The sequence below is a fragment of the Mesoplodon mirus genome (genome assembly GCF_964341445.2).
Source record: "Mesoplodon mirus genome assembly, chromosome: 7".
Taxonomy (NCBI): Eukaryota; Metazoa; Chordata; class Mammalia; order Artiodactyla; family Ziphiidae; genus Mesoplodon; species Mesoplodon mirus.
In genome coordinates, this window is record NC_138983.1 from 97,052,711 (window position 1) to 97,071,577 (window position 18,867).

Sequence of the window (18,867 nt, forward strand, 5' to 3'; positions counted from 1 at the left end):
CATTTGCTGATTCAAATTTTACAGCCTAGGAGCTGAAAAGCCAAGGAGTTCAAAAGACTCTAACCACAGAAGCTGCTGGCATCCCTTGACTTGTAGGTGCAGCACTCTAGTCCTGCCTCTGTGGTCACTGCCTCCGCCTCTTCTTTGTATATAATCTCCTCCTGTCTCTCACTTATAAGTACACTTACAGATGGCACTTAGGGCGAGGATAGTCTCAACTCAAAATCCTTATATCCGCAAAACTTTACCTTGTAAGGTAACATTCTCAGGTCCCAGGGATTAGAGCCTGAGATCTTTGGGGCCACCAGTCAGCCCACTGTAAGCCCTAAACGTCTTCTCTCCTGAGGAAGGTCTAGGCTGGGCAGTAACCCCGACAGACATCTACCACAGGCCAGATTGAGAGCCCTTTTAGAAGGTCATTTCTCAGCTCATTTGGAACCTTGCTATTGCCCTTTTTTTTTTTTCTTTTCTTTTCGGTACGTGGGTCTCTCACTGTTGCGGCCTCTACCGCTGCGGAGCACAGGCTCTGGACGCACAGGCTCAGCAGCCATGGCTCACGGGCCCAGCCGCTCGGTGGCATGTGGGATCCTCCCGGACTGGAGCACGAACCCGTGTCCCCTGCACTGGCAGGCGGACTCTCAACCACTGCGCCACCAAGGAAGCCCTGCCCTTTCTTTTTTCCTCCTGTTTGTCCTCAACAGGGGGAAGCATTAAGAGTAAATGAGGGGCTTCCCTGGTGGTGCAGTGGTTAAGAATCCGCCTGCCAATGCAGGGGACACAGGCTCGAGCCCTGGTCCAGGAAGATCCCACATGCCGCGGAGCAACTAAGCCCGTGTGCCACAACTACTGAGCCTGCGTTCTTGAGCCTGCGAGCCACAACTACTGAAGCCTCCATGCCTAGAGCCTGTGCTCCGCAACAAGAGAAGGCCATGGAATGAGAAGCCCGCGCAATGCAACAAACCGTAGCCCCTGCTCGACACAACTAGAGAAAGCCCGGGCGCAGCAACGAAGACCCAATGCAGCCATAAATTTAAATAATAATAATAATAATAATAAAATAAATGCATTAGCAGATTTTGGGTTTCCTCTCATCGTTAGTGTATTGCTTTCATTCCTAAGACCCTAAAAAATTGGAAACCACTCCACTTACCAGGAACACACTTTGCAACACGGATCCAGGGGAAGCTGTTTTCTTCCGTAGACACTTCATGACCCCGGTTTCCACAACAGCAGGCACTGCTGGCTCTGCCAAGTTGCTGGAGAAGGGCACCTTATCTGCAAAGTCACAAATCCAAATGGGCCCCCATTGGCAAGGGTGGAAGGAAGTTGTTTGGCTTAGCTTCTTGGGGGATCAGAAGATTGGGAGTTCTGGTGGGGGGACTGCAGGTACCTTGCTGTCCCTTGGTACAACGTCAGGGGAAAGAAAGGTCGCTGGTAGCTTCTCAGAGCTACCAGTTGGGGCTGTGCAGAGCGTCTTAGTAAATGCCATTTTGGTTGCAAATAACAGAAACTCAAACCGGCTGAAGCAAAAAAGGGGACATCTACGGGGAAGAAAAGATGGCTCCTGCCTGTCCAGACTCCTCAGCTTTGCTTGCCCGTTGATTCTCTAACCTTCCGCATTTCCTTTCAGTAAACTCCTTTTCTGTTTAAGTTAGCCACAGGAGATTTCTGTTGGTTGCAACCAGAGAATCTTGAGTGATACAAAAAGTCCTAGTGGAACCCAAGGGCAGGCATTAGAATGGGCCTTTCCAAGGAAAGAAACCAAGAACCAGAAAGTCATCAGGAATCAGGGCAACTTTCTGCATCAGTTGGAATGCCTTCAGCTTTTTTTTTTTTTTTTCCTTCATGGAGCTCATAATCCATTCATTTATTCAATAAGCAATTATTGAGTGTCTACCCTGTGCCAGGCACCCTGCTAGGTCTTAGAGTTCCATACAGGTGTAAAATATGCCAAGACCCCTGCCCTCAAGTAGCTCACATTCTAGTGAAGATAAGACATGTGAGCACATAGAGTATATTCACAACACAGAATAAGAAGAGCTATGCCATGGACACATATACACCAGCAAACATAAAATAGATAGCTAGTGGGAAGCAGCCGCACAGCACAGGGAGATCAGCTCGGCGCCCCGCGACCACCTAGAGGGGTGGGACAGGGACGGCGGGAGGGAGGGAGACGCAAGAGGGAAGAGACATGGGAACACATGCACATGCATAACTGATTCACCCTGCCACAAAGCAGAAACCGACACACCATTGTAAAGCAACTACACTCCAACAAAGATGCAAAACAAACAAACAAAAAAAACCAAGAGCTATGCCAGAGGGATGAAGCATGACTGTCTTCATAGACCTAGAAAGCACAGATGCAATTATCCTGGTAGAGAGGGCCTGGGCAGAGAATCGCAGGTAGGTGAACCTGTGTGCACAGAGAACATGGTGTGTATGAGAAGCTGCAAGTTTGCAACATCCGTGGAGCAAAAGAGTTCTTGCAAAAGTAGTGGGAGACATGGCTGAAGAAATTGGTTGAGGATGAAGCATAAAAAACCCACTGAAGTGTGATCTTTTTTTCCTGAGGAGGCATGGGGGAGCCATGGAAGACTTTTAAGCTGTTTGAGGACATGGTCAATTCTCTGGGTTTCAGAAAAGTCCCCCTGGAGTCTGGGATGTGGTGAAAGCTGGGCTGGACCTTTCACCAGCGGGCATGCTCAGTCGCTCAGGAAAGGTTTTTGCTCTGCCTTGGGAAATTTTTCACGCCGCTCTGGCAGCGGGAGCTCGCCCCGCCCACGGCTTCTCCTCACTGGATTGGTTGAACTCAGGGAGGCTACCAGGAGGCCCAATTGACCTCCCAACTCCACACCCCCGCCCCCGCCCGTTAACGCTCTGGGCGCGCGCTGCCTTCAGCTTTAAATAACAGAAACGTGGATGTGGGTAGATGGTAAAAATTTGGAGCCCCTCCCAAATGAACTCTAGCCATGTGGCTTGCTTTGTCTGATGAGATGTTGGCAAACACATGGCAGGTGGAGACTTGAAAAGTGTGCTTTGGGGCTTTCTCTCTCCTCTTGCTCTTGGAAACCTGTACCCACCACACGTGGCCTGGTCTGGCCTGCTGGGTGATGAGGGACCACACCAGGCAGAATCAGACGTCCCAGATGAGGCCTTTCTAGACCAGGGTTTCTCATTCTCGGTACTATTGACATATTGGATCAAATAAGTCTTGGTTGTGGGCAGCTGTTCTGTGCACTGCAGGATGTTTAGCAGCATCCCTGGCCTCTACCCCGAGATGATAGTATCACCCCCACCCCAGTTTAACAACCAAAGTGTGTCCAGACATTGCCAAATGCCCCCTGGGAGGCAAAATGCCCCCAGTTGAGAACCACTGTCCTAACCCAGCTTGCCTGGCAATGACCAGGCAGGCATGTACACGAAGCCACCCTAAACTAGCCCCAGCCAAACCAACCAGACCAGTACAAGTGGCCAGCTTGACGCCTGGAATCATGAGAACTAATAGTCGCCATTTTAAGTCACTAACTTTTGAGTGCTTGGCTCCACAGCACAAACAGGTACATCTGACTACAGTGGCTGAAACTGATAGGATTGATTTATTTCTACAACAGGATGTACAGAGGTAAGCAGTTCAGGTACAGTGCAGAGCACAGTGATGCCACTAGGCTCCCACCCAGGCTTTTCATGTCTTTCCACTCCACTGTCCTTTGAGGTGGGCTTTGGTCTCTGGCTTGTTACCTGGTGATCCCCAACATGGCTGCTCCAGCTCCAAGTCTGAGCTCCAGGAGAGGAAAAGGAGACAAGGCAAAGGGACAAAGAGAAAAACTTTCTCCTAGCAAAGCCTTGCCTTTAATTCCAGAAGGGAAGCCCTGCCCAGGGCCTTCACCTGCATGTCACTGGCCAGAACTGAACAACACAGCCAGGTCTAGCTGCAAGGGAGGCTGGGAAATGAGGGCATTTCGCGTGCTGCTTATACAGTAGAGGGAGGCAATGACTAAGGGGCTTGTAGTGTCTGCTGCACTGTCTCACTGGGGGTCGTCTTTGTTTCTTCTTCTTTTTTTTTTTTTTTTGCCACACGGTGTGGCTTATGGGATCCTAGCTCCCTGACCAGGGATTGAGTCCGGGCTCTTGGCAGTGAAAGCGCAGGGTGGACTGCCAGGGAATTCCCTGGGTCTTGGTTTCTTGTCTCTACCTGTTTCTTATCTATCCTGGCCATCTCTTTCTAAGACTGGCTTTGTTTCTCCAAACACAGTGGGAGAAATGGCCACCCCAGCTGGGAACTGCATCAAGACTTTCAGCTCCGGGCCATTAATGACCTGTGTGGTAACTCCATGTCCCACTTCCAAATATCAAGGGCACAGGTGCTGATTGGCCCAGCTTGGGTTAGAAGAGAAACCTGATTGGTCTGGCTTGGGTAGACTATCTACTGATCAGCCAGTCAGGTGTGGCCAAGAGAGCAGCAGTAGGTAGGGTAAACCTGGTTGGGGAATGTGCATTCTCAGAGAAAGCGGTGTGTGGCTGAGGAGACACCTAAAGAACCATCTAGTTCAAGGAGTGAAGAAAGGACATTGCCATTGTGGGTTGCAATGTTGATACGGTAAAGATTAACACGTCCTTTGAAAGACCTCAAATACAGTGGAGCCACATAGGCATTACATTTAACTTATGCAAATTCAAATATTTGTATTCAACCAAAGTAGTTTTTTCCCACACAATTTGGCTTCCAAACATGAGCCAGCTACTTAACTACTGCCTGACCAAGTGATCTTTTCTGGTGCTGGAGATTGCTGTTTTGGATTTGGGGGATATGGTACAGTATAAGTAATATGTTCTTTATGGAAAACTGCTGGGATTTTCAAGATTATTTTTAAGGTCAGGTGATGCTCCCCCTTCTCACTGTGTAAGAAGTACCTTTAGTGGAAGATCATGCCAATCATTTTTCCCATTTCCTTCTAGTTTTAATCAGTATAAAGAATGCATTTGGTTTTAAAATATCAAAATACTTTTATTGTGGCTTTTTAAAAATAAAAAATAAATGATATTCATGGCTTCTGGCTCTTCCTCCTGTTTTGTTTGGTGGTCTCTGGCCGTACAAGAAAGGCAGGGAGAGAACAGATGGCTGGAGAGAAGGCAAAAATGAGGGTCTCTTCAAACACCACAGGAAAGGGGTGTGTCCACCTGGGCAGTGTGTGTTCTTTGATGACTGGGTACTTGGTCTGTCCCGATGGCCTGGGACTTGACCTACTGGGCTGTCTTGGTGCGGCAGAATGGGCAGCGTGAGATGGAGTTAGAAACCTGGGTTCCAGCCCCAATTCTTCAATTTACTAGCTGTGTGACTTTAGACGGGCCATTTAACCTCTCTGGGCCTCAGCTTCCTCATTTGTAAAATGGGGAACATAATGCTATTTACCTCCCAGGGCTTGAGAGAGGATTAGACGAGAAGTGTTTTGAACACCGCAGAGCGCCATATAAACATGACTCACTGTTATGGAAGCGATAAAACTGGCTGCTGTTCACATTTATTATAATCAATTCAGATATAAATGCACTATACCATGGCCCCAACAGCCCTGAGGTTACCATTCTGTCCTGTGGCCCCAGTACACGCCCTGGGTTTTCTCAACTGCGGGCTTCTCAGAGCTCCTTGGAGGTGTGACATTTGGGTTTGTCACTACCCAAACACATAATTGCATCTACCAGGCCTAGGAGTCTGAATTTCAAACTTATTCTTCATATGCCTGCGTATGTTTACATTCATAATATCTGTGAAAAGAACCCCTCTCCTCACACACTCCAAAATACAGTATTGTGCAAAATACCAGTCTAGGAAGCAACACACTAGGGTAGCAACCTTTAATGTCCTAAAAAAGCATCTTAGTAGTTGGACGCAGAAGAGTTACACTGACTCACGGAGGATCACGCGAGGCCCAGCGGGACGACGTTTCTAGTTCCTTCCACCAGGTTTAGAAAACAGAAGGCTCTGGCTGGATTTGCTGGACATTTCTCTCTTCAGCATCTCCCTTCCTTGGTCCATCTTTGGGGTGCCTTTTCTGGCTCCAACCTACAACAAGCAAGAGCAACAAATGCCCAAACTCTATAATTGTAGGGAGATCCCCAAATATTTCTCAAATGGCATTGTTTTTTACTGAAAATAAAATCTTTGTTGTAAAAAATATTTATATATACACATAGACGTGAGCAAAACGAAGGTAAAATGATCCACCATTATCACACTACCCACAGGTAACCTTATTCACATTTTGGTGTATACTCTTCCAGATATACAGATAACGTTTTCTTCTGACATTTGCATCTTTTTTTGAACCAGGAGTTTCTGATGATAGGCAATTTCATTGGGATGGACTTTCTCTCGAAAAGCTGTTACTGAACTGAATGCCTTATGTCTCTGATGTCTTAGGAGGGTAAAATGCAGCATACTCTAGGGGGTCTGTCTAACCCTTTTCTGAGCACTACTCCTGGATCCAGGCAGCCATGTGTGTGACTCTGTCCCTGGTCATAGCTGATCGGGCACTTGGCACGGGCTGGGCTTTTAAGATGGTCACTCCCAGGATTTGGGTTATGGGTTCTAAGATGCTACTTGCTTCCTGGGCTGGTCCTTTGAACTGCGGGACCATGAGGTCATTCCTTCCTGTCACATGACTGGAGAGAGCAGAGATCAGGGGAGCCACACAGAGACACAGAGAGGAGATACGGCCTATGTGTGCGTGTGCGCATGCTTGTGTGTGTGTAAAAGAGATGATGCCTGAGATCTGATGGCTTACCAGTTCTATTTCGAGGCCAGTCTCTCTTTCAGCTCCCAGTTTTTATGAGGCACTCACCCCTATATCCTTAAAAAAGCCCCCTCCCCCCCCCCTTTTTTTTTTGCGGTACACGGGCCTCTCAGTGTTGTGGCCTCTCCCGTTGCGGAGCACAGGCTCCGGACGCGCAGGCTCAGCGGCCATGGCTCACAGGCCCAGCCGCTCCGCGGCATGTGGGATCTTCCCAGACGGGGGCATGAACCCGTGTCCCCTGCATCGGCAGGCAGACTCTCAAACACTGCGCCACCAGGGAAGCCCAAGGCCCACTCTTGGGGATGGAGTCGCCCAAGGTACACTTGGCAAGGAACCTGGAGGAAACCTTTCTGTACTGAGGAGATCCTAGACACCAAACTTCTAAGCTCAGGCTGGAGGGCAGGGAGAATGGGAAGCTGGCTCTTTGCTCTTAGCCGAAGCACCATCTGCCCCGCTTCTGTTAAAGCCAGAGGCAGCGTGAAGTTCCAGGGCGTCTCACATCTCAGAGAAGCACAATGTTCCCACAACATCCGGGGCCCATCCCAATATCTCCTCTGCCATTTCACATCCGCAGGTGGTCCTCAGACAAAACCTAGATGTAGGGCAGTTTCTGCCTCCTCCCAGCTCAGTCATATATGTGAGTGAATAAGTAACAAACTTCCAGTCGTTTCCACTTTGCAGGGTGGCAAACGTCTCAGATCAAGTGGGGCCCTCAGGATGCTCTCTATCCTCTTAACATCCTGCTCTGGAGAGTAACCACCTTCTGGTCTTAGCACAAGGATGCTGGTTGAGAAGCTTCTATTTTTCAAATATATCCCTCACCTAGAATATCTTCGTTTCTTCCCATGATAATTTGGTTGCCTCAGCATGACTGTGGCCTTTTATCAAACTTGAATGTCTCCTCTCTCATATTCAACCAAAATGTGTTTGGCTTTCTAGCTTCCTGAGAGCTCGCCTCTACTGTCTGCAAAGTGGGAACGTGGACTGGCTTAATTCCAGTTCCAGGGCTGATTTGTCAATGGCAATGTTTCAACATGTTCAAGATTTCATAGTCTTAATTCTCAACTTTGAAGAGAATTCTAGAGGATGCTTCCTTGAAATTTAAGAGAAATACCACTGGAAATGTATCAGGTTTATTACCTGGAGGTTTCTAACCTAAAGGAGGAAAAGCTAGCACTCACCTGGGTGTCAGATCTGCACTGATTCCCAGCTCTCCTACTGAGCTGTGTGGCTCTGGACAAAGAAAGTCTCTGAGCCTCAGACACCTCATCTGTAAATTGGGTATAATAACAACACCCACCCCATAGGGTTGTTGTGAAGCTTAAAAGAGATACTGCATGTCGAGTGTTTGGCTCTGTGCCCGGCACATGCCACATGCTCAATACATATTAGATGTGGGATAACTGTCCACTGGGCTTCCTGCTGACGTTCTAGGGTTTTCTCTCTTCTCTCTTCTGGCTCACCTGGAAATGTGAGTTCTGCATCTTTGAGTTCTTCATCAGCTCTCCAAACATTTGTCTCTTTAACACAGAAAGAATATTGACAAAATTTAGCGTATGTTCTTCTTTGCCTTTTGCATCAGAGAAAAATGGATTTTTCTCAACTTTCAGATGCTACCCATTTGGATGGAATGTTGAGCCTTCCTAGGTGAGGAGGTGAGGATAGAGGTCTGCAGAAGGGGGTGTGGCTTTGGGGCAACGCTACACTGTCCTGCTGCACCTTTTAGGGAATCTCTGTTCCAGATTCCAGCAGAGAAGGAGGTGGTCAACCAAGAAGGCTACGAAGGATACTGTATTCTTCTTGGAGGACAGATCTGCTTTAGCTGGAAGCAGAGCCTCCTAGATCAGTGGAAGAGGCTGTAGATGTCCAGTGGCTTTCCACCCAGTGGAAATGTTGAAAGCCCCAGTGGCTAACCTCCCTGGCAGGGACTACAGGGGCCTGTTGGGAAGCCAGCATCACTGAAAACCTGGAGCTTGCCGCTCCCCTGGGGTTTGATTACTATTGCTGACCCTGATCTGCTCAAGACCCTGCACCTCAGGGGCAGCTCATCAAAGAAAGAACATCCCCTAGGCACTGGAGGCACAAAAGTGAGAGGGAACTGGGGTCTCCCTTGCAGACTGACACTCCGCAGGTGAATGTGCAGTGGTGTCAGGAAGGAGACGTTCTCCTAGAGCCCTGAGCATCCACTGGGGTCGCCAACCTGATTCCTACAGCGGCCAGGAAAGGAAAAGAAGTGGGTGAAGTGAGCTGGGGTGGTGGTGGACAGCAGCAAACACACGAGCCCAGGGCCTTTCTAAGGGGCCTGGAAGATGGAGGCTTGTGATGGTGGCTTGTGGGTCTGTGGGCCTAGGGTCGCCAGATCTTCCAAGTTTCCCAGAGAAGCTGGAAATCCAGAGTATTCCAGGAAACTGCCCTATTTTGAAATGTAACTTAAAAAAAAATCCCATGAGCCAAATGGAATATATCTGTGGGCTGCCATCTTGCGACACCTGGTTCAGAACCTCCCTGCTTGGTGTCTAGTTGGTGCTCAGTAAATGTTGGAGGGGTTGCCAGATAAAATACAGGATGCCCAGTTAAATCTGAATTTCAGAATGAAGCCAACAAATTTGTGAGTGTGAATATGCCCCGTGTAATAGTTAGGACATTTATACTGAATAGCTTTTGTTGTTTATCTGAAATTAAAATTTAACTGGGCATCGTGTTTTTGGTTTGTTTGTTTTCCCCTAAATCTGGCAACCCTACCGGGTAGTCACAAAACTCAGGGAGGAAATAAGGCTGTCTTTTGGGACAGGGCATAGGTGCTTACAAGACTCTTCCATTCTCCCAGAAGGATGCTAACTCTACCCTCAGAGGACTGTCTGTGAAGGCTGATGGGCCCGTATTGAACTGACAGTTGCCCTCCAGGCATTTTCCGTGGAGAAGGCCTCGAGCCTGCAGCCACTCAGTATTTATCACAAACTCAGTTGAGACAATCACTATCCAAATTCCCAGATATTATAAAGCAGGGGTTAGTTTTAAACCAACAGCCTTCTTCTCTCCCACCCCATCCCCCGCCTTTTTTTTTGCAGAACCGTTTATCCAAGCAAAATCCCATGAGGAACTTGGGGTATAAGATAATGGAGAGCTTCTCTGGCGGGAGAAAGGTGTGTGTGCTTTGAGAGTCACACCTTTCCATGGCACCCAAAGGCTCCAGGGAACCCCAGTTTGAACACTGCTGCAAAATTCCTTCCTGGATTAAGTTCCGTCAGTGGGCAACTGGGCACTGAAGGGCAGAGCCTGGCCCCTGTGCACCTGCTTTTCCTGAACTTTACTGAACACACTGGGATGTGATGAAGGGGGTGCGGGAGGGTCTTTTTCTTTAGCCTTCTTCTATCCGTATGCTGCATAGGCCTGGCCACATGGTTCTACTTCATCATTGTGGGCGGAAGAGTACCACCCCAAGCCCCTCCCATCCCACGCTCCTCCTACACAACATCTACCAATTGTGGGGCTTCCCTGGTGGCGCAGAGGTTGAGAGTCCGCCTGCCGACGCAGGGCACACGGGTTCGTGTCCTGGTCAAGGAGGATCCCACATGCCGCGGAGCGGCTGGGCCCGTGAGCCATGGCCGCTGAGCCTGTGCGTCTGGAGCCTGTGCTCCACAACGGGAGAGGCCACAACAGTGAGAGGCCTGCGTACCGCAAAAACAAACAAACAAACAAAACACAGAAGTGGCACGGAGGAAGCCAGAATCTTGAGAATACCTGGGCCCAAGGAAATCTTGGAAGATAGTGAGTTAAAGAGAATAGTGAGGATAATGACGATGGTAGGAGAGGGTGAATGCTTTGTGGTCCTATGTGCTAAGGCTTTTGTATACAAGCTCCCATTGGGAAGGCTACGAGCTAGGTGCCATTTTTATTCTCATCTTAAGGAAGAGGGATCTGAGCTAATTAAGCAGAGGGAAGGTTAGGGGCTTTTCCTGGCTGAGACCACAAGACACAGCGGTGGTCACGCCCCCTAGCCAGGACTTGATTGGCTGCAGATTTGATTGGCAGGAGAGCTGAGCGGCTTCTCTTGCCAGAAGCAGCCGGTGCCCTTCAGCCTTTCTTCCACTTCAAGCCCTAAGAAAGGGCTTGCGTGCTTCCCAAGTGGCAACTTCTGTGCATTTAAAAATTTCCTCTTGAAAATCCCAGCCTTAGCCCTTTCACAAAAGGTATCTGGGTCCTTTCTTGGCCGTGGCCTAGTCGTATTCACCAAAGAGAAGAGCGCGTCCCATAAGAGCTGGCGGCTTTGGGAGGACCGGGGAAGGCGTCAGCTGGCAGGAAGCTCCCTGAAAGAAATAGAGGAATCCCCACCCATCCATGAGCTGCCTATTCTTCCCCCTTAGAAACGGGGCTTGTGATGTGCCAGGCACTGCAGGCATTTTGCCATTTAACCCTCCCGCTGCCCCACGGAGTAGGCCCCTTGCTAACAGTTTTGGTTGCTTTTGTTGAGGAACCTGGGATACAGAGGTCAAGCCACTTACTCAGGGTCATTCGGGGCAGTGGTGGGGCTTGACCCCTATTTGTTTGACTCCAAATCTGGCCTCTGAACTCTGAGAGACACTGCCGGCTTCTCGAGTGATGTGGGAAGTGGATTCGAGTGAGCACGGCCTGGGCAGCGGTTCCCGTCCCTCTGCCACATGGACAGAGCCACAGACCCAGTTCGCTGTGAAGGCCCAGCATCTTATACCAAGTCTCATTTTCACAGCCAGAGATATTAGTGTGGAAATAGGACTTTTGATTCTTGAAAGGTCTGCTTGGTGAAGAGATGGTCAAACATTAAAACTACAAACTCCATTTTTTTTGGGGGGGGGGCAATTCTGAGGCTAAAGATGTGTAATTTCATCTCAGTGCTTCAACACTGCCACCTCTGTGAACGGGTGAAGAGTTTCAAAGTTTCATACAGGAGGCTAAAAAACTAATGCTCCTTGTGAAAATACTAAGTGTAAAACTTAGAAAAGAGGAATTCTACTTTCTGTTAATTTCTGCTTAAAGACAACGAAGATCTACTCCCTGGAAGGAACGGATGCCAAGACAGATATATACAAGTGCCCTTTAGGATCCAGCAAAACTTTAAAATGTATTATTGTTTTCTTCCTGACAAACAGGCTGGCCTGTCCCTTGCACTGTGTATGAATGAGGCAGCCCATGAATAATGCATGTGAAGCCTGATTATGTAAATCCTCAGGTTTTCAGTACATGACAATGGCTTTTTTTGGGCCCTTCTCTGTCCCATTCTGTGGTCTGGTGTCTCTGCTTTGGGGCCTAGTCTGCCAAGCCCTGGGGGCGGGGGCGGCATTTCAGGGAGGGGTGAGCTCTCCAGAGGGCACATCAAAGGGAAAGTCACAACTCTGTCACTGGCCCAGCTCTCCCTGGCATTGCTTGGTGTGAAAGGAAACTGTCCTCTGCCTGAGGCAGCCCCATGACACATGCAGACTAAGGCCTGTGATGTTTAATTCACAGCAGTGAGCACTGGAAACACCGCATCCAGGCTCCCTCAGAGCAGGACAGCCACTTTTCATTTCTGGGGCTCTAAGCCAGAGAGCCTGCTGTCTGGAAACCTATTGCCTGGAAGGTTCGCAGGATGGAGGGCAGGCTTCTGCAAGGAACTATCTGACCATCACCTCCTGGTTGAGGAGAAGGGCACCCTTCTATGACCTTGGCCTCCTTAGAGCTCATGCAGGCAACAAACACGCACATGCAAATACACACACATGCAAACACACAGCACATACTCACATGTACACACATACACGCAAGCATGCGTGTACAAATACACAGCCCCAAGTCAGAAAGACTGGAGTACTATTCTGGCTACTCAGAATAGCAAACCCAAATCTTTATTCTCAGAGAGCTTATTCCTCGGTGTATCCCTGGCACCTGGCAGAACAATGAAAATCAGAAGCGCCGCCTTTAAAAACACTCGGGCTGTTCACTCAACTGATTGTGGTCATCATTTCAGGAGGCAGGGAAGTCAGATCATGATGCTGGACACCCTTAAGCTCAGTACAGTGCTGTGTGTCAATTATGTCTCAATAAAACTGGTAGAAAAAACAGTTATCTGGATAGAAAAAACAAGATAAAATACACGAATTATCAAAAGTTAAAAAAATACAGACGAGCTAGACTATGAGTCTCAGAAAGCACTGTTCACAACAGCCAGGACATGGAAGCAGCCTAAATGTCGATGGAGGAGTGGATAAAGAAGTTGTGGTACAAATATACAGTGGAATACTACTCAGCCATAAAAAAAGAGTGAAGTAATGCCATTTGCAGCAACATGGATGGACCTAGAGACTATCATACTATGTGAAGTAAGTCAGACAAAGACAAATATCATATGATATCACTTATATGTGGAATCTAAAAAAAATGATACAAATGAGCTTAGTTACAAAACAGAAAGAGACTCACAGACTTTGAAAACAAACTTATGGTTACCAAAGTGGAAATGTGGTGGGGAGGGATAAATTAGGAGTTTGGGTTTAACATATACACACTATTATATATAAAATATATAATCAACAAGGACCTACTGTATAGCACAGGGAACTCTACTCAATATTCTGTAATAACTTATATGGGAAAAGAATCTGAAAAAGAATAGATATATGTATATGTATAACTGAATCACTTTGCTGTACACCTGAAACTAACACAACTCTGTAAATCAACTATACTCCAATATAAAATAAAAATTAAATTAAAAAAAAGAAAGTTAAAAAAAATAGAGGCAAGCTAGACTGAGTCTCAGAGAGGTTAAGCTAACACATATATATGGAATCTAAAAAAAAAAAAAAAAGAAGGTTCTGATGAACCTAGGGGCAGCCCGGAATAAAGACACAGATGTAGAGAATGGACTTGAGGAAATGGGGAGGGGGAAGGGTAAGCTGTGATGAAGTGAGAGAGTGGCATGGACATATATACACTACCAAATGTAAATAGATAGCTAGTGGGAAGCAGCTGCATAGCACAGGGAGATCAGCTCATTGCTTTGCGACCACCTAGAGGGGTGGGATAAGGAGGGTGGGAGGGAGACGCAAGAGGGAGGGATCTGAGGATATACATATGCATATAGCTGATTCACTTTGTTACACAGCAGAAATGAACACAACACTGTAAAGCAATTATACTCCAATAAAGATGTTAAAAAAGAAAAAGCTGCCTGAAGTCACACAGTAAATGGCAGAACAAGAGTCTAAACCTAAGTCTGCCTAATGCTAAAGCTATTCTGCCACCTTCCTTTGCAATGAGCGAATGCATTCTGTGCTGCCTGGATCCCACTGGGACCTCAGTTGGCTGTTTCTAAAGGGAGCTGAGGGGCAGCCTCAGAGGCTCTGCTCCGAGCAGGGACCTCTCACCTTCTGCTGCCTGATCGCCCTGGTGACCCTCTTCTCCTGGTGCAGCCGCTCTTCCATGTGCGCCAGGGCCTCCTTCAGCAGCGCCTTTTCTTCGGCCTCTTTGCAGATGTCGTCCTTCAGCTTTGCCACCTGTGACTGGTACATCTGAACCGACACTTTGCTCTGCCTGAGCACACAGGAGAGACAAAGTCTCTTTTCTCCTCAGCTTTCTCACTCACCACCAATGCTCCCGACCTGGGAGATCCTCAGAACACTTCCATATATGCCTGGCTTCGTGGTTTCCTTACAAGTGGGGGGAAGGCTGAAGATGTGGGGACTAGAGGGCAGAATAAATAGCCCATTGGCTGTGGACGTGCAGCATGAAGGGGGCAACGGTTATGCTACCAGCCCCTCCCATTTTCCAGAGAGGGTGGGGGAACGGATACCACTGAAAATACGATGGAATTATGAAAAGCACACACATGGTGAAACATCAGACACATTTATAAAAGGTGCACCTTATTCCTTAACAGTAGGGTACTTTAACTGCTGCTTTCTTGCCCAGAGACTTGGGTCCATCAGGCCCTGAGTCACCATCCCGCCTGCCCCCCTCCACACCCAGGCCTCTGTCCCCTTGTTCTGGTCCCTACGGGTCTGCAGCTGCACCGAGGTTTAGCCTGGAGAATGGAGGCCTGGGCCTTTTGCCGGAGACATGGGCCATATTTGAGCTGTTCAATGTCCTTCTCGTATCGTCTCAAAAGCTCCTCTTTTCTCTGCAGCTGGTTCTTGAGTAGGGTGATCTTATCAAACACCAGGTACAGGTCTCTTTGTCGAAGCTGGTAGACTCTCTCCCTCTCTTTTGGGGAGAGGTGTTTCATGGACACGTGACCTGACATACCTTTGATGTTCATCAAAGTCCCGAGGGATTTGCTCATGTCCATGTACTACGAGAAAGCATTTCGCAGGTAAGAGGCCTGGCCCAAGACCGCTGGTGGCCCCTTTGAGGAGGCAAACGTCTAATTCTGTTTCATTCATTTTCTGCAGTTGCAGAGAAGAAACACATGCTTTGCAAATGAGTGCATTTGGGGCTTTTAGTAGGACTTTCATTTTCCCCCGCATCCATTTACACTATGCCTTTTTGAGAATTGGGGGGAGGGGTGGAGGGGGAATGACAACAGACATAAACATTCATTCTTACTACCCAGTCTTGCAAGGAATTGGGCTCTGCAATTTCCAGCCCATGCTGGGATAGGAGATGGGTCTCGTGGAGCTACTGTAACAACTAAAATGTATGTGGAGTTGATGTTTAAACTATCTGCAGGGCACGCAGGTTTGGACAGGAGGGGACTGATGCTGGGTATACCTACCAGCTTTTCACTAAGATCTAAAGCGTCAGCCACATCCATTTTCCTTAACTTCTCAGAGACCATGATGGACCCTGGGCTGGAAAGGCCATTTTGAGGCTGAAATAAAAAAAAAGAAGAAAAACTCTCTTGGCATTCCATTATGATTTTCTACATCCAGAAGAATAACCCAAAGAATAATGGAAGAACTGGAAAGATACTAAAGAATAATTTGAGAGAGTTAATTTTTTTAACATCTTTATTGGAGCATAATTGCTTTACAATGGTGTGTTAGTTTCTGCTGTATCAAAAAGTGAATCAGCTATAGGTATGCATATATCCCCATATCCCCTGCCTCTTGCGTCTCCCTCCCACCCTCCCTATCCCACCCCTCTAGGTAGACACACAGCACCGACCTGCTCTCCCTGTGTGATGCAGCTGCTTCCCACTAGCTATCTATTTTACCTTTGGTAGCGTGTGTGTGTATATATGTCCATGCCAAGAGAGTTGGTTTTAAATCCAGTCTGACTCTGTGAACTGCTTTCTTTATGACTGTGTTCCTACCCCTTCAGAGCACGACTGCCTTTGAAATGATGCATCACTTGTGCCATTCTTTGGCCACCGTCTCGTCTGTCTTCCCTTTAGGCCAGTGGTTCTCAACCAGGGGTGACTCTGGCCACCCTACCCCCTCCAGGACATTTAGCAATGCCTGGACACATTTGTGGTTGTCATAATTGCTGCTGGCGTCTAGTGGGTAGAGGACAAGGATGCTGCTAAACACCCCACGATGCATAGGGCAGTCTCCCAAACAAAGAGTTACCTGGCTCAAAAAATCAGTACCGCTGATGTTGAGAGGACAAGCTCCAGAAAAATGGGGACCATGCGGCTTTTGCTCACTATCTCCCTCCTTGTGCCCAGCATGGCACCTGGCACCGAGTGGTGCATAGTGGGCATGTTTGTGGAATGAACGAATGAAGGTTAAGTGGAAAATAGCCTCCCTCCTTTTTATTAAAGGAATCTCATTTCTGTGCAGCAGAAACCATACCCTCACAAAATTTGGCCCAACCTTCTCCTAGTTCTGGAACCTGGTGGGTGAGCATCACTTCAGACCCTTTCCAGAGACAATGCAGATAGTGTTTGCAGCTGCATCTCCCTAAGACCCCAACCAGCCAGCTGGCTGCTGGAAGCCCAAATGACTGCATGGAATGGCCACCAGTCTGAATAGGTTACCTGATCTGAACGACTACAAATAACCATAATAAGCCTCCTTAAAAAATAAATTGGCTTTTAATGCTTGCCATGAGCATCTCTTAGCCCTAGCATTTGTTGGCACTACCCTGAAAACCTCTGAGATTAAAAACAAAACAACTAAAAAACTATAATGGCCCCCAAAATGACTGTGATAGATAAGAGTGGACATATTTGTCTATGTATCTATGGAGATGAGAATAAAAGAGGGTATCTGAAGATGACAATAAACCGGGCAGATCTGCTGCAAAAAGAACCTGAGATGCTGCTCAGTGTCTTCAGCTACCCTGAGCTGCATCCTCTGTACCTCTCCAGACGCCCCCTCTTTTCCTGAGGGGAGGGTCACTAAGGAAGAGCCTGGGCTACAGGATCCAAGCACACAGTCCCCACCCGGTCTCTGCAGGCTAGCAGACACACCACCAGGGACACACCCCTGGTGTGTCTTCAATCATTATTCTGTGACCTTGGGTGAGGTACTTGACCTCCTGAAGCCTTACTTTTTCTTATCTGTTAAATGGGGACAATAATAGTAACTATGACACAAGGCTGCTACGATCGTTCAATGACATAAGGCATGGAGCCGGCTGAGCTCAACGCCTGGCACACAGTAAGCAGTTCACAGATGTCAGCTATTCTTCCTCCTGCTCTTTCATTTAATTACTGCCAACCTTGGAGGATTGAGAGTTGGGAGGTTTCCTGCTCTGTGGTGTCAGTGGTGGGATGAGGGCTTGTTGCCAAGGGGAAGGTCAATCTTGGAAGCAGGACCATCAGGACGTGAGATCCAGCTGAGCTCCCCACCTGGAGACGGTCCCTCTACTCCCAACCTCAGAGAAGGAAGGTTCGATTTTATCAGGAAGACCAACACGTTTCTGAAGACTCACACCTCTAGACGTGTGAGCAAATGTCTAGAAAAATTGTAGGAGAAAATGCTGGTACAGATAGGATGGCTTTATTATGTTTTCCCAAACCTGGTTTAGACCAGCTGCCACAGCAAGCCACGCTGACCTGAGCTGTCCATTGTCATGTGTCAGTCAAACACCCGATCAAACGTCCATTTAGGATACAGGGCACCTTCAACCTAACAATCAAATTACTTCTGAAAATCCTGGAAAACACAAACTATGCTCCCTAAGAAAGGAAGGTTTTCTTGGATAATACTCTTTAAATACTGTTTGACAATAATAACTATCATCTATTAAAGTGCTCGCTATGAGCTAGGCACTGGGATAAGCACTTTACATAATGATCTCCTTTAATTTTTCCATCATCATTTTACAGCTGGGAAATTGAAGTCCCAGAAAGGTTAGGAGGCTGCCCAAGGTCACAGAGCTTGCAGAGCTGGGATTAGGACACAGGTCTCTGATTCTAGAACTTGTGTCTTCTTAATCATCATGGCTCCCTTTGGCTGCCCTTTATGTGTTCATGTTTTTCAGTTTATAGCAAAAAGCAAATGTTAGGCAAGCTCATGACATACTGTTGTACATTAGCTTGTTGGATATTTTCTGCAGAATATAACATGTGATGTGAAAAGGAGGGCCCAGAGATTGACCTGGCCAGCATCAGTGCAATGCTATATCATGCTGTACATGATGGCAAGCCGCCTTTCTATTCAAACATTGGATTGCTGGTACGGCCAGGCACCGATCAGTCCATACAGGTGCCAGCCCATCAGGGAGGACCTGGCCTCGAACCAATGATGTATACAGTGGTGCCAGGGCACACGGCTCGTGTCTGTCCTCATGCCCACCCTCCCCACGTGTCAGTCAATGCAGAGACAAAGTTTCTTTGGTTACCGTTCCGATCTCTACTCTTGAAAAAGTTGGCAAGTCAGGTTTTACATCCAATATTTTCTGAACATTTTTTTCCATCCCGAGGGTCTTTAAGTCTAGAAATGATCCATCCATGTGGTCCTTGTGATCTATAAAAGAAATAATTTACACTCAAAAGAAAGGCTCAGGAAGAAGTTACTGCATGTAAAAGTCACAGCTGCTATTTACTGGACACTTACCACAGGCCAGTACTAATGAGCTCACCATCCTCCCTTGGCAGGTGAGGCATCGAGGCCCAGAGAGGTGAAATGACTTGTCCAAGGCCACACAGCTCATATGAGGCTGCAGCCTC

At 47.7% G+C, this 18,867-nt stretch overlaps 3 protein-coding genes and 1 pseudogene across 4 annotated transcripts in view; all 4 read right to left on the reverse strand.

Moving 5' to 3' along the window:
• Positions 1-18,867, reverse strand: part of LOC309808894 (centrosomal protein of 78 kDa-like) — a 981,446-nt pseudogene that overhangs the window by 561,420 nt on the left and 401,159 nt on the right. The gene's annotated exons all lie outside the window — the stretch shown is intronic.
• Positions 1-18,867, reverse strand: part of LOC309807680 (interferon regulatory factor 6-like) — a 445,413-nt gene that overhangs the window by 168,294 nt on the left and 258,252 nt on the right. The window lies entirely within an intron of this gene.
• LOC309808078 (forkhead-associated domain-containing protein 1-like) overlaps positions 5,951-18,867 on the reverse strand; it is a gene marked incomplete at both ends in the record, with an annotated part of 196,499 nt that continues 183,582 nt past the window's right edge. The window contains one exon of the mRNA XM_082628085.1: positions 5,951-6,067. Coding sequence (XP_082484211.1) covers positions 5,951-6,067 — 117 coding nt within the window. The remainder of the gene's footprint in view (positions 6,068-18,867) is intronic.
• LOC309808079 (forkhead-associated domain-containing protein 1-like) overlaps positions 14,144-18,867 on the reverse strand; it is a gene marked incomplete at both ends in the record, with an annotated part of 92,131 nt that continues 87,407 nt past the window's right edge. Inside the window, 4 exons of the mRNA XM_082628086.1 lie at positions 14,144-14,342; positions 14,879-15,099; positions 15,523-15,618; positions 18,540-18,656. Of these exons, the coding sequence (XP_082484212.1) occupies positions 14,144-14,342; positions 14,879-15,099; positions 15,523-15,618; positions 18,540-18,656 (633 nt within the window). The remainder of the gene's footprint in view (positions 14,343-14,878; positions 15,100-15,522; positions 15,619-18,539; positions 18,657-18,867) is intronic.